The 16,133-nt window shown below is 43.4% G+C and overlaps 1 protein-coding gene across 8 annotated transcripts in view; it reads right to left on the minus strand.

The window, feature by feature from the left end:
* Positions 1-16,133, minus strand: part of LOC109892939 (disks large homolog 2) — a 195,740-nt gene that overhangs the window by 161,420 nt on the left and 18,187 nt on the right. For 6 of the 8 annotated variants that reach the window (XM_031826852.1, XM_031826847.1, XM_031826845.1 and 3 more), the window contains exons 1-2: positions 6,094-6,173; positions 1-125 (exon numbers count right to left, since the gene is read on the minus strand). The exon at positions 1-125 is cut by the window's left edge and continues 37 nt beyond it. In XM_031826852.1, the coding sequence (XP_031682712.1) occupies positions 1-125; positions 6,094-6,123 (155 nt within the window). In that variant the 5' untranslated portion in view covers positions 6,124-6,173. Of the gene's footprint in view, positions 126-6,093; positions 6,179-16,133 lie in introns of those variants that run through there. The other 2 variants (XM_031826850.1, XM_031826844.1) reach the window with 2 other exon arrangements.

The raw sequence follows: 16,133 nt of genomic DNA on the forward strand, positions 1-16,133 counted from the left end.
TGCACATTCTCAATCTCTGAGAGGTTCTTCTCCGACACGTGCACCAACTCAGGGGCGCGCACCTCGTTGGTCAGCCGCGGGAACCCGTGCTCAGGCGGAGAGTCCTCATCTTCATAGCGATACTGCTTTAGAACGGAGGAAGAAGTGAAGGAGAAAAGGAGCACAGTGGAAAAGGGAAAAGAAACAGTAAAAAGTCAACAATAATAGACAGACATATATTGAAGTTCCACTTTGTGAACCATGCTGTTTGTAGACACATGTAACATAATACATTGACTAGGCTACATGTGTAGCCCAATTCTGTGGTCTAATGAAGTGAATGAGGAATCTTCTGTGATGGTTCATGTTACCCATATGGTTCCCATATGATTTCTACAGCACTTCACCACTACTAAACTCCCATTGGGGGCCTAGGGATAGAAGGGGAAGTGAGGTCTTTGCCAGCAAGTGTGAATCTATGACAGCGTATTTAAGCGTGAACATGTGGGCCCTACCAGATGATGTCAGAATGCAAAATGATGGGTGAACTGAAACATGGTAGCCTTGTTGAAATTGGAATGTAAAGTGAGAAAGTGGCACTTCTTTTCATAGGGCCTTTTTTTGTGAAATAACTAGCGCCGGGATTCAATCAAAGCCGTGTTGTGGACAAATACATTTAAATACAATTTCCCTCACCCTCGTGGATATGGCATTCGCGGTAAAGATGCAGATGACGGCTCAAGCAATAATTACCTTTCAAATTCAAGTGCAGTGCGCTTGTCGACAACTCTCTTTGGATTCAATTCTGGCATAGGTGAACATTGCTACATTTAGTAGCAACAACACAAGAGACAATGGCGCTGCAACGGATAGCTGCCGTTTTACTGGCTCTTGACCAATACTGTGATTTTGTGTGGTTTTTTTGTACATAATGTTTCCGCCATCTTTTCCTATGACCGAAAAGCAATTCCGAACATCAGAACAGAACAGTGACCTCAATTTGGATTCTACTTTTCTACCAACAAGTCAGTAGCTCAGTCACTCTGGACTAGGCCCTAATCCTGAGACTTGGAAAAGAAAACAGTTGCGTATGAGGGGCCAACATGTGGGCACCCTGACGAAATTACGTTGGCTAGTACATAAACCATTTCTACCCTCCGTTCTATTGGTGAACGTACAATCTCTGGAGAACAAACTGGACTAGCTCCGTTCAAGACTATCCTATCAATGGGACCTGAAGAAATGTAATATCCTATGTTTCTCGAAGTCATGGCTGAAGAAGGACATAGATAATATACAGTGTCCTTGGAAAGTATTCAGACCCCTTGACTTATTCCACATTTTGTTAGTTTACAGACTTATAACATTAATTTAATTGTTTTTTTCCCTCAACAATCTACAAACAATACCCCATGACGACAAAGCATAGATATTTTTGCTAATTTATTACAAATAAAAAACTGAAATATCACAATTACAAAAATATTCAGACCCTTCACTCAGTACTTTGTTGAAGTACCTTTGGCAGCTATTACAGCCGTGAGTCTTCTTGGGTATGATGCTACAAGCTTGGCACACCTGTATTTGGGGAGTTTCTCCCATTCGTCTCTAAAGATCCTCTCAAGCTCTGTCAGGTAGGACGGGGAACATTGCTGCACAGCTATTTTCAGGTCTCTCCAGAGATGTTCAATCTGGTTCAGGCTCTGGCTGGGCCTTTGAAGGACTTTCAGAGACTTGTCCCGAAGCCACTCCTGCGTTTTCTTGGCTGTGTGCTTAGGGTCATTGTCCTGTTGGAAGGTGAACCTTTGCCCCAGAGGTCCTGAGCATTCTGGAGCAGGTTTTCATTAAGGATCTCTTTGTACTTTGCTCATCTTTGCCTCGATCCTGACTAGTCTCACAGTCCCTGCCTTCTGAATAGCATCCACATAGCATGATGCTGCCACCACCATGTTTCACCGTAGGGATGGTGCCAGGTTTCCTCCAGACTTGACACTTGGCATTCAGGCCAAAGAGTTCAGTCTTGGTTCAACCTTTACTGAGGAGTGGCTTCTGTCTGGCCAATCTACCATAAAGGCCTGATTAGTGGAGTGCTGCAGAGATGGTTGTCCTTATGGACAGTTCTCCCATCTCCACAAAGGAACTCCAGAGCTCTGTCAGAGTGACCATCGGGTTCTTGGTCACCTTCCTGACCAAGGCCCTTCTCCCCGATTTCTCAGTTTGGCCAGGCGTCCAGCTCTAGGAAGTCTTGGTGGTTCTAACCCTCATCTATTGAAGAATGAAGGAGGCCACTGTGTTCTTGTGGACCTTCAATGCTGCAGAAATGTTTTGGCACCCTTCCCCAGATCTGTGCCTCGACACAATCCTGTCTCGGAACTCTACGGACAATTCCTTTGACCTCATGGCTTGTTTTTTTCTCTGACATACACTGTCAACTGTGGAACCTTATGTAGAAAGGTCTGTGTCTTTCCAAATCATGTCCAATCACTTGAATTTACCACAGGTGGACTCCAATAAAGTTGTAGAAACATCAAGGATGATCAATAGAAAAAGGATGCACCTGAACTCAATTTCGTGTCTCACAGCAAAGGGTCTGAATACTTATGTAAATAAGGTATTTCAGTTTTATATATATATATACACATTTGCCAACATTTCTAAAAAACTAATTTTTTTCGCTTTGTCATTATGGGGTATTGTGTGTTTTTTTATTTAATCCATAACAAGGCTGTAAAGTAACAAAATGTGGAAAAAGTCAAGGGGTCTGAATACTTTCCAAAGGCACAGTATATCTAGCTGTTTTTTCTATGCATTAGCAGGACATAATGGTAGCACTGGGTAAGCTCTATGCGGGAGGTGTGTGTCTCTTTGTTAACAACAGCTGATGCGCAATTTCTAATATTAAGGAAGTCTCGAGTTTCGACTGAGTTAGAATACCTCATGATAAGCTGTAGACCATACTATTTACCAAGAGAGTTTTCATCTATATTTTTTGTAGCTGTCTATTTACCACCACAAACCGATGCTGGCACTAAGACCGCACTCAACGAGCTGTATACCGCCATAAGCAAACCAAAAGAATCCAGATGCAGCGCTTCTAGTGGCCAGTGATTTTAATGCAGGGAAACTGAAATCCATTTTACCTAATATCTACCAGCATGTAACATTTGCAACTTGAGGTGAAAAAAACTCTAGACCACATTTACTCCACACACAGAAAAACACATACAAAGCTCTTCCTCGACCTCCATTTGGCAAATCTGAACTCTATCATCCTGATTCCTGCTCAAATAGGAAGTACCAATGACGTGCTCAATACAGAAGTGGTCAGATGAAGTGGATGCTAAGCTACAGGACTGTTTCGCTAACACAGACTGGAATATGTTCCGGGATTCATCTGATGGCATTGAGGAGTTTACCACATCAGTCTCCTGCTTCATTAATAAGTGCATCTACAATGTCGTCCCCACAGTGACCATATGTACATATCCCAACTAGAAGCCATGGATTACAGGCAAAATCTGTACCGAACTAAAGGCTAGAGCTGCTGCTTTCAAGGAGCGGGACACCAATCCAGACGCTTATAAGAAATCCAGCTACATCCTCTGACGAACCATCAAACAGGCAAATCATCCATACAGGGCTAAGATCGAATCCTACTACACCAGCTTGGACACTTGTCGGATGAGGCAGGGTTTGAAAACTATCATGGATTACAAAGGGAAACCCAGACGCCGAACTGCCCAGAGATGCAAGTTTACCAGACATGCTAAATAGCTTCTATGTTCGCTTCGAGGCAAGCAACACTGAACCATGCATGAGAGCACCAGCTATTCCGGATGACTCTATGATCACGTTCTCCATAGCCGATGTAAAACCTTTAAACAGGTTAACATTCACAAGGCCGCAGGGCCAGAAGGATTACCAGGAAGCGTACTTAGAGCATGCGCTGACCAGCTGACGAGTGTCTTCACTGTCATTTTCAACCACTCTTTGGCCCAGTCTGTAATAACTACATGTTTCAATCAGACCACCATAGCCCTTTGCCCAAGAACACGAAGGTAATGTGTCTAAATGACTATCGACCTGTAGCACTCACATCTGTAGCCATGAAATGCTTTGAAAGCCTGGTCATGGCTCACATCAACAGCATCATCCCAGACACCCTGGACCCACTCCAATTCGCATACCGCCTCAACAGATCCACAGATGACGCAATCTCAATCGCACTCCACACCGCCCTTTCTCACCTGGACAAAAGGAACACCTATGTGAGAATGCTGTTCTTTGACTACAATTCAGCGTTCAACACAATAGTGCCCTCCATGCTCATCACAAACCTAAGGACCCTGAGACTAAACACCTCTCTCTACAGCTGGATCCTGGACTTCAAGATGGGCCATCCCCAGGTGCTGAGGGAATTAAACCTATCATCCGCTATGCTGACCCTCAACACAGGGGCCCCTCAGGGTTGCGTGTCTAGTCCCCTCTTGTACTCCTTGTTCACCCATGACTGCAAGACTCAAACAACATCATTACATTTTCAGACGACAAGGCGGTGGTAGGCCTGATCACAGACGACGATGAGACAGCCTATAAAGAGGTCAGAGAACTGGCAGCGTTGTACCAGGACAACAACCTCTCCCTCAACGTCAGCAAGACAAAGAAGCTGATCGTGAACTACACGAAAACGGAGGGCCGAGCACACCCCCATTCACATCAACGAGGCTGTAGTGGAGCGGGTCGAGAGCTTCAAGTTTCTCTGTGTCCATATCAGTAAGGATCTATCATGGTCCACAAACACCAATACAGTTGTGAATAGGGAACGACAATGCCTCTTCCCTCTCAGGAGGCTGAAAAGATTTGGCATGGGCCCTCGGATCCTCAAAGGTTCTACAGCTGCACCACTGACAGCATCTTGACTGGCTGCATCACCGCTTGGTAAGGCAACTGCTTGACATCTGACCGCAAGGCGCTACAGAGGGTAGTGAGTACCGCCCAGTACAGCCCTGGGGCTGAACTCCCTGCCACCCAGGACCTCTATACCAGGCGGTGTCAGAGGAAGGCCCAAGTCAAAGACTGTTCTCTCTGCTACCACACGGCAAGAGGTACTGATGGTCTGGAACCAACAAGATCTCTATTTTCTTTCCCTCTGCATTGTTGGGAAGGGCCCGTAAGCATATTAATGTTATCTAAACCTGTTCTTAATTTTTTTAGTTCACCTTTATAACCAGGTAGGCTAGAACAAGTTCTCAACTGCGACCTGGCCAAGATCAAGCAAAGCAGTGTGTCACAGACAACAACAGAGTTACACATGGAATAAACAATAAAACAAGCCAATAACACAATAAACAAGTAAATGACACAGTAGAAAAAAATATATACAGTGTGTGCAAAAGGCACGAGGAGGTATGCAATAAACAGGCCATAGGAGCGAATAATTACAATTTAGCAGATCTACACCTGTTGTTTACAAGGCATGATTTTTTATTTGAAAATACACTAAAATGAAATTACTGAAGCAGTGTCTTGTTTAACTGATCCTTTGAACTTGCCTTGGGATACAGTGGACTACCATATCTTTCTTGTCGCAGAAGTAGGCAATGCTTCAGATTACCTTTCTGAACGTCTTCCTTCCTGCCTTCACAGAAGTCATATCATGGCAAACAAATTTAGCTGATTTCTCGCATGAGGTGTTTGACAAATGACATTTGCTTTTTGGATGTAACATTTTCTATATTCATACCTAGAGAAAGACAAGGCAAAGCTGTCTATTATAAGCCTGCTAAGATAACTCATCACTATATGCCCATATAACCCTAAAATGTTAAAACATATATATGCCCACAAAACAAATCAAATAAATACCTATATTTCCATCAAGCTAATACTGTGTGTCCCTTAACCTATTTTATCCATGATAGAGTGAAAAGGGGCAATACCCCCAAGGCCTGAGTGCCTTATGATATGAAAGCAGTGAAGTCCTCTCTGTGTACAGCACAAGAGTGGAAAGTGGGCATGAGAGTGGCATGGATGGGCAGTGCCCTGCCTGAAGCATGAGGAGAAGGATGGCATGAAGATGGGGCTCGAGGGACAGTGTAAAGTCCCCTCTCTCACCCAGGGAGCGTTCATCAAGTCGGGGTTCATGCATGCCGGGGCCTGGCCAGTGTGTGGGGACCCCTGCACCGCAGCCGGCCTGTTCTGTGGACAAGAGAGAGCAATCCAGCTTTGACCACAAGGGGGAAACCAAGAGAAGAGCAAAAGTCAAAATGTTCAGGGTAAAGTTTCTCATATGGGTACATATCAAGGATCAGCTTACCCTCCCTAAATCCTAACTGTGTAGTTAGGGGAGGGATGCAAAAAAGGCCTTAGATCAGAGTCTGGGTAACTTCATCCTGCTCAAAAGTAAACACTCATCCAAAAGCTCCAGTAACCTCGGGAAGAAGCTCGCCACACGCAAACACGCGTGTGAAACTCAAGACAAACACACCAGACAGTGTAGCTGTGATAGGAACAAATAGACAGGGTGACGAATGCCACCATGCTCTCCAACAATTAGACCCGCCACACACACACACAGTTTGGGCAGACGGTAATGGCTGGAAAATGACGGGTCAAAAGAACAAACATGATAATCAAGTTCCCATGTACAGCAGCAACATTGAATGGATACACTCAGATTCCATCCCAAATGACATTCTATTCCTTAGTGCACTACTATTAACCAGTGCCCATAGTGCTCTGGTAAAAAACAGTGCTCTATGGTGGGAATATGGTGTCATTTGGGATGTAACCTAAATAAGCAATTCACAACATTCAGCCGGCTCAGCATATAAAAATCCCAGTACGTGATGAACCAAAACAGTAGATGAGATATCTACGACTGAGGGAACAGCATTATAGGTGGATCATGTCAGCTGCAATGCACCAGCAATCTTTCATAAGGGCCTCAAGGCAGGAAAATGGAAACTGAAGGCAACATTTTTAAGAGTTGAGGGAGAAGCCTATGTATAGGGCGGCAGGTAGCCTAGCGGTTAAGGGCGTTAGGCCAATAACCAAAAAGGTTGCTGGTTTGAATCCCAGAGCCGACTAGGTGAAAATCTGCGGTTGTGCCCTTGAGCAAAGCCCTTAACCTTAATTGATCCTGTAAGTTTCTCTGGATATAATGTCAAATGTATGCTATAAACCTAATGGTATACCGCCCTGCCCCTCATCCTGTGCAAATAACATCAAAAGCAATAGCCCAGAGAGAACTATCCCAATATATATTAATCTGCAATAAGCTAGTTACACATATCAGATTTCCCTGATTTAAGCTGCAGTCATATTTTGAAGCACCTTTCCACACGTTCCTATGCAGAGGAACAATCTGATGCCTCAAACTCTCCAATTACCCCACATCCTGTGCTAATAATCTCGCTTTATGATTAGACACTAAGCTTTGTGGCCGACTGTCTAATCCACTGTCCTATTTCCTCTTTTATCACTCCCTCGATCTTTCCTCAGTTTCTCTTTTTCCCTTTTCACACTACTGAGTCAAGCTAAGTTATACATCCACCATAGTTGCTGGAACCGTACTGGAAAGTCCAATTAAAAGGAAATATCAGACTCAGTACAGTTCGAGTTGACACGCTAATCTGAAAAAGGTAATTACATTCTCAAACTAATGCATTCTAACTCTCTCTCTCTCTTTCGCTCTCCTCTAGTAGTCTGAGTAAGAACAGACAGACAGTGAACACTACAGCTGGTGCCCACATGGCAAAGGTCATGCACTCTTCCTCTCTGACCACAATTCCCTTCCCAAACTAAGTGTACGTCAACCATCTGACCCCTATCAGACCACCACAGAGTTCTAAACTCCAGTACTACACCAAATACAGTACATGGGTTTGATTCCCACGTCTGCCACACACTGAATATTAACACAACACCTAAGTCGTTACGCCAAGAGATCCGATCCCCTTGACAAGGTCGCTAGGTTGTGGGTTAGGGTTGCTACAATATGCTTACTGTCTATTATGATTGGTTATTGAGGGACATACTGTAAGTACTAACATTGGTCACTTAGGGAGTGGGATGTCACTGGCTTAAGGTAGAAATAATGGTGCTTGGCCTCTCGAGTGGCGCAGCTTGAGGCATCACTACAGATCTGGGTTCGATTCCAGGCTGTTACACAGCCGGCAGTGACCGGGAGACCCATAAGGCGGCGCACAATTGGCCCAGCGTCTTCTGGGGTTAGGGGAGGGTTTGGCCGACCGGGATGTCCTTGTCCCATCACGCTCTAGTAACCCCTTGTGACGGGACAGGCGCCTGCAAGCTGACTTCAGTCACCAGCTGTACGGTGTTTCCTCCGACACATTGATGCGGGATAAGTGAGCAGTGCTGCTTGGCAGAGTCGCAGCGATGGTACAAGTCTGGAGCTAACAATTGGATATCAATTGGGGAGAAAAATGGGTAAAAATATATAAATATATATTTATATAAGAAATGTAGAGCTGTAGAGTGATTTAGGCATAGATTTAATCCAATCAAAAGTTAACAAGCGATAGCCGACACCCGCATAGCTTGTGTTTTGGAGGGGTAACTGCGTTAGAATGGTCAAATCGGTGGGAAGTTGCTGGTGTGGTCATTGTCATGAAGCCACACCCATCCCACTCATGTTAGAAGTTCAGAATGAAAAAGTGTAGGCTATATACAGTAGATTTAATGGCACTCAAATTGAAAATAATTTAACTAAATAATGAGGATGTGTGTTAGCCAAATGGAGGTGTAGATTACATCTCACATTCCAGTGTTCCAACTTGTAAAACAAGGCTGCATAGGATTTCTCTTAATGTGACTCTGCGTAGCCTTTATTTTCTCTATATCATTTATATGTATCCATATTGTAATGTATGTATCTGTATCCAGAGATAAATGTGTGCGCATGAGAGACATTGTGTGTGAATGTATTACACTAGTGTAGATTCCATTTTAAGATGCCATTATACCTTGCGTTGGCACAGTTTCATTGAACCGGCACACTTATCTCACTGCACCCTGTAATTGAATAGAACTATTCAGACAGGGCAATCAGCAGACGTCATCCCACACGGGCACTTAGTGTCTGTGCCTAACGTACCATAGCAGTGCCCACTGAAAAGTGGAAACTGGCAGTGCCATTCCTTAATGTCGGCACAGTAACATAAAATGTCCTCTATGCATCTTCATTCTATACGTTAATAAGAAGCGGCTCAGTTGGTAAGCTCGGTAATTCCAAGCGTCCTGGGTTCAATTCCGGGGGGGGGGGGGGGGGGATGAGAGCTTCTGCCAAGTGGAATAAAGTGCAAACGATTATATTATGGCAACATTATCATAACATCATAAATGACCTCTTCTCAAAGGAATGTACTGTACGTGTTTTTTATAGTTGTGTTTTTCGTGAGCTGATGATATCTTTCAATCTGTACACTGAGAGGACTTGAAATTGTACAGTGTCTCAAGTAAAAATAAATAATAATAAACACTTCAGTTAAACTTGATACAGAGTAGAAAGGAAACAGTGAACGTAAAAGAAGTGGGATGCCCACTCTCTCACACACAAACACAGGAGAGGGACACATGTGGGAAGCCAAGGGCAGTGCCCGGTTACTCTGTGCCAACATGGCCACTTCAGATGAACATAGAGAGCTGATGAACTTAGCTACAAACACAGGGGCAGGTGTGTGTCACTATCGCTCCTGTCTGTCGCCCAAAATGGGATGTAGAGTACTGGACAGATGGTCATGGGGAAAGAAATAGGCCTAATACCACTCTGTTGCATTTCCATGACCATATGTAACACAAATTGGTTACACTTTCCATTACAGTGCCCTAATTACTGTGTAATTTCCTGTAATTGTAATTACTCATTATTACACTGAACTTAAACTGTACTTAAGAGTTACTTAGGGTTAGAGTTAGTGCCTAAGTAAGGGTTAGGGTTTAATGAGTAATCACAATACTTATTACACTTTAATTACGAGTAGTTACACAGTAATAACGGCACCGTAATGTAAAGTGTTACCCAGAAATCTCATTAGCTCTCAATGTATTCTGTGATTCTGTGTGCCATTCTATTCATATTTAGGGTCAAATGGCATTTCATTCAATCCCCTGTAGACCTATGCAGATGCAGTGATATGAAAATGTGGGGTTGGCCCATAAGCGGGCATACTTTCCTTGAAGTTGTAAAGATATGTGACGTATATAACACATATACTACCATGCAGTTACACAGGATTGCAATGTATTGGTAGTACATGTAACCACCACACTATTGCACCACAACTACTTTTGAGTGAGAATTTGGCGAGTTGTGAAGCTACCGCCTAACTCAGTGTATCTCAATCCTGGTCCTTAGGACCCAAAGGGTCGCAAATTGTTGCTTTTGCCCTAGCATTCACACACTTCATTCAACTCATCCTCAAGGTTTTGATTTGAATCAGGTGTGTTAGTGCTCTAGGGCAAAAATTAAAATGTGCACCCCTTAGTGTCCCTAGGACCTCGACGAAGAAACACTGCAAGTGCAACAATATTTTGGTTACCAAAGTAGTTATGGAATAACTATAAATCGGCATTAGGGCGAGGTAATGTGAAGTGTTACCCATTTACCTTGACTTTTTATAGTGTGTAGGCCTACATGTTCAAGCTGCCAGAATCTCTCCAAATCATTGAGACATTATCCAGAAAGAGCAGAGCTGAGCTGTTCCTCAACTTCAACGTGAGTCACCCTGAGCTACCATTGACAGCAGTGAGTGTGCATTCAAAAATATGCTTGCCATAGTTCCTCAAAACATTGAAACGGACACATAGTTAAAGGGATAGTTCACTCAAAAACAATCCTTGAGCATGTTGTTCATCGGTCCACTGCTAATGCAATCCCAAACAATTGTGCATGTCAGCAGTCACGTTCCCAAGATGGATCACTTTCAGTACAGAGCAAAGACTGTGATGACTTTTACATCATGTGTGTTAATAACTATAGCTACATTAATAAACTCAACAAAAAAAGAAAAGTCCCTTTTTCAGGACCCTGTCTTTCAAAGATAATTGGTAAAAATCCAAATAACTTCACAGATCTTCATTGTAAAGGGTTTAAACACTGTTTCCCATGCGTGTTCAATGAACCATAAACAATTAATGAACATGAACCTGTGGAACAGTCGTTAAGACACTAACAGCTTACAGATGGTAGGCAATTAAGGTCACAGTTATGAAAACTTAGGACACTAAAGAGGCCTTTCTACTGACTCTGAAAAACATAAAAAGAAAGATGCCTAGGGTCCCTGCTCACATATGTGACCGTGCCTTAGGCATGCTGCAAGGAGGCATGAGGACTGCAGATGTGGCCAGGACAATAAATTGCCATGTCCGTACTGTGAGATGCCTAAGACAGCGCTACAGGGAGACAGGACGGACAGCTGATCATCCTCACAGTGGCACACCATATATAACAACACCCGCACAGGTTCGGTACATCCAAACATCACATCTGCGGGACAGGTACAGGATGGCAACAACAACTGCCCGAGTTACACCAGGAACACACATTCCCTCCATCAGTGCTCAGGCTGAGAGAGGCTGGACTGAGGGCTTGTAGGCCTGTTGTAAGGCAGGTCCTCACCACACATCACCGGCAACAACGTCGCCTATGGGCACAAACCCAACGTCGCTGAACTAGACAGGACTGGCAAAAAGTGCTCTTCACAGACGAGTCGCAGTTTTGTCTCACCAGGGGTGATGGTCGGATTTGCGTTTATAGTCGAAGGAATGAGTGTTACACCGAGGTCTGTACTCTGGAGCTGGATCGATTTGGAGGTGGAGGATCTGTCATGGTCTGGGGCGGTGTGTCACAGCATCATCGGACTGAGCTTGTTGTCATTGCAGGCAATCTCAACGCTGTGCGTTACAGGGAAGATATCCTCCTCCCTCATGTGGTGAGGGCTAGTGCCATTCCCCCCAGAAATGTCCAGGAACTTGCAAGTGCCTTGGTGGAAGAGTGGGGTAACATCTCACAGTATGAACTGGCAAATCTGGTGCAGTCCATGAGGAGGAGATGCACTGCAGTACTTAATGCAGCTGGTGGCCACACCAGATACTGACTGTTACTTTTGATTTTAATCCCCCCCTTTGTTCAGGGACACATTATTCAATTTCTGTTAGCAACATGTCTGTGGAAGTTGTTCAGTTTATTTCTCAGTTGTTTAATCTTGTTATGTTCATACAAATATTTACACGTTAAGTTTGCTGAAAATAAATGCAGTTGACAGTGAGAGGACGTTTCTTTGAGTTTAGCAATACGCCATATAGCCCTATCTATAATGTATGGCAGGATCAGTATTAAGAGGTTGTAGCGCAGAAGGTTATGTGCCATATGTACAAGGGGCCAACAAAGACCCAGCTGACTTGAAAGCTTTTAAAAATGACTAGGTTTGAAAATGGGGTTTGAAAATGAAAAATACATCGGGATGAGGTGTGGAAGGTGTGGAAGGGATTAGGGATTCTTACTGAATGTACAGATTATACACTGTCAATACCCAACTGTACAGTTGTATTGAGGATTATTTTAGTCACCAATTACACACAGATATACGTCGTTTATACAATAAAAAATACAGCAGTTTGTTAGCGTATATATTTCTCATTTGGTATCAAAATATCATTATTTTCAACATATTTGCCTCCTAGATATCCTAATAGCAGGTCTATGTTTACCTCCTGGAAAGTCTCATGATGTTGCAAAACCAGATTGATGGGGAAAACACATCATCATGAGGCGTATTAATGCTCTTGCTTAATTTTGGACATCAGGAGACTAAAAGCAATATATCTTTAAAAACTTGAAAATTGACATGCCCAATTTTGTGGGACTGTAGGCTATCAAAAGTGAAGAATAACTGGAAAAAAGGATTAAGTAAAATGACACTTTATGATGGCTTTTAATTTACAGAGAAGAATCTAACATTATGGCACTGTATCTTGGCATATTGGTTACTGCCAACAGACAACCAATGCACAAAAACAACAACAACGGTTGATAGCCATCAGATCTGAAACTTTGACCACAGGGCATGTTTGTACTCATTCCATATTGTTACCACAATCATAGCACTGAGACACAGTCCACGTAGCATGGTTTAGCACCGTAGCACGTTTAGCTCTGGGGTGACGTTTTTCCGAGGTACAGATTTAGGATCAGCTTCCCCTCCCCCAATCCTAACCTTAACCATTAGTGGAGTGGATGCAACCTGATCCAAGGTCAGCGTCTAGGGGCAATTTCACCCTACTCAGTTCAGCCCACTGAAGTATACTTAGCGTTGCAAAGCTACCGGTAATTTACAAAAGTAAATATGTCAATCTATGTCAATCTATGGTAACTTCGGCAATGTATACTTACATAACTTTTTAAAACTGTATTAATATATAGTATTCATTTATTATATGTGTCCATATTGTCCCTGAGTTCTAGTGGATAAACCATACAGTTTAAGAGAAAATTGCCTAATTAATGAACAAATTTTCTAATCAACAATGGCATTATTTTATATTAACTCTGCAACTCTTGCAACTATTGACTTTTTTTCACAACTACCACCAGTTTGGCACCAAAACATTTACAATAAAGATACAGTATACTGACATAGTGGTTTGGTAAGAAGAATGCCCCTCTCCCAACAGGTGTGATTACTACCTCTGAGGGTTTAGAGCTTCAGGTAGTCACCTCATATAAGTACTTGAGAGTATGACTAGACGGTACACTGTCTTTCTCTCAGCACATATCGAAGCTGCAGGCTAAAGTTAAATCTAGACTTGGTTTCCTCTATCGTAATCGCTCCTCTTTCACCCTAGCTGCCAAACTAACCCTGATTCAGATGACCATCCTAGATTACGGAGCTGTCATTTATAGATCGGCAGGTAAAGGTGCTCTCGAGCGGCTAAATGTTCTTTACCATTCGGCCATCAGATTTGCCACCAATGCTACTTATAGGACACATCACTGCACTTGACTCCTCTGTAAACAGGACATCTCTGTATACCTGTCGCAAGACCCACTGGTTGATGCTTATTTATAAAACCTTAGACCTCACTCCCCCCTATCTGAGATATCTACTGCAGCCCTCATCCTCCACATACAACACCCGTTCTGCCGGTCACATTCTGTTAAAGGTCCCCAAAGCACACACATCCCTGGGTCGCTCCTCTTTTCAGTTCGGCTGCAGCTAGCGACTGGAACGAGCTGCAACCAATACTCAAACTGGACAGATTTATCTCAATCTTTTCATCCAAAGACTCAATCATGGACAATTGTGTCAGCTTCGCGTAATGTATGGTTGTCTCTGCCTTCTTGCCCTTTGTGCTGTTGTCTGTGCCCAATAATGCTTGTACCATGTTGTGCAGCTGCCATGTTGTGTTGCTACTATGTTGTTGTCATGTTGTGTTGCTACCATGCTTTGTTGACATGTGTTGCTGCCAAGCTATGTTGTTGTCTTAGGTCTCTCTTTATCTAGTGTTGTGGTGTCTCTCTTGTTGTGATGGGTGTTTTGTCCTATATTTGTATTTTTAATCCCAGCCCCCGTCCCCGCAGGAGGCATTTTACCTTTTGGTAGTCTGTCATTGTAAATAAGAATGTGTTCTTAACTGGCTTACCTAGTTAAATTAAGGTGAAATAACATTTAAATAATCTGAAGTAGCCAATACAGCCACTAGATGTCATCTGATTTAAAAAAAAAAATAATAATAATTCTAACTTTAAAATGACCAAAATTCTGGTAGTTTTCTGGGAAACTTACAAAGCTTTCCAGTCATATACCCTCGCTTTGCAACCCTACATATACTACTATAACCCTGAGTGTGCTCGAGGGGTGAGCGAGAGGCCCATCTGACAGCTGGTTAAACTGTGAGGAAAATGTCCTTTTGCTTCGTAAAAAGAGGAACGCAAGACTGAATACGTAATGAGGTCCTCCGGGGAAAATGTGAGCCTATTTTTACACACAATGTTACAACTGTAACTCATTACAGAGACCCAGCACATGCACAGTCTACTCTAGGCAGACACATATGCGCTTCCCTTTGATCAATACAGCCAATTAAAAGGCAATCACTACCGAAATTCAAATTGAATGGCCGTGGAGCCCAGTCCAGGTAGGGATGGAACGAGATATATAGATTTTCACAAGGCAGGGAAGGTTAGTGTAGAATGGATGGAGGGGTTGGGGGGATTCTTGAAACCAGTCTATCAGTTAATCTGACCACACTTTAATGGGTAGATTCTCTCTCTTTCTCTCAGAGATTGAGAGAGAGAGAGAGGTATTGTACTTTACAACGATGATGATGTTGTGGGACATGTGTGTACAGCATGTCAATGTGGAAAGTCAATAAACAAAACATACACAACTGTTGACAAATTACATCAGACTTTAAATGTCCCTTGGTCCTACAGTATCTGACATTTTCACATGACTGGCTTGCTTTTGGCCACTTTTTCAGGTTTGCCTTGAAGCTTGCAAAGGTACTGCACTCTCTCACACTGGTTGGCAGGGTGTTCCGTAATCCAGACCCTTTGATTCAAAAAGCAGTCTGGACAAATTTGTTGGACCTAAACTGAGTTGAGCATTCCCCTCTGGTTGAAGCTCTTGTCGCCTTGGTACTGTCCTTGCAATATGTAAGGAACTGCTTCAGAGGTGGTGGGGCAAGGCCATGAGTGATCTTAAACAGCAGAGGTGGTGGGGCAAGGCCATGAGTGATCTTAAACAGCAGAGGTGGTGGGGCAAGGCCATGAGTGATCTTAAACAGCAGAGGTGGTGGGGCAAGGCCATGAGTGATCTTAAACAGCAGAGGTGGTGGGGCAAGGCCATGAGTGATCTTAAACAGCAGAGGTGGTGGGGCAAGGCCATGAGTGATCTTAAACAGCAGAGGTGGTGGGGCAAGGCCATGAGTGATCTTAAACAGCAGAGGTGGTGGGGCAAAGCCATGAGTGATCTTAAACAGCAGAGGTGGTGGGGCAAGGCCATGAGTGATCTTAAACAGCAGAGGTGGTGGGGCAAGGCCATGAGTGATCTTAAACAGCAGAGGTGTCAACAAGGCATATAAAGCTGTCCAAGCTCAGTATTGTATTTATTCATGCCATCGCAGTGTTG

This window comes from Oncorhynchus kisutch, linkage group LG6 (assembly GCF_002021735.2).
Source record: "Oncorhynchus kisutch isolate 150728-3 linkage group LG6, Okis_V2, whole genome shotgun sequence".
Lineage (NCBI taxonomy): Eukaryota > Metazoa > Chordata > Actinopteri > Salmoniformes > Salmonidae > Oncorhynchus > Oncorhynchus kisutch.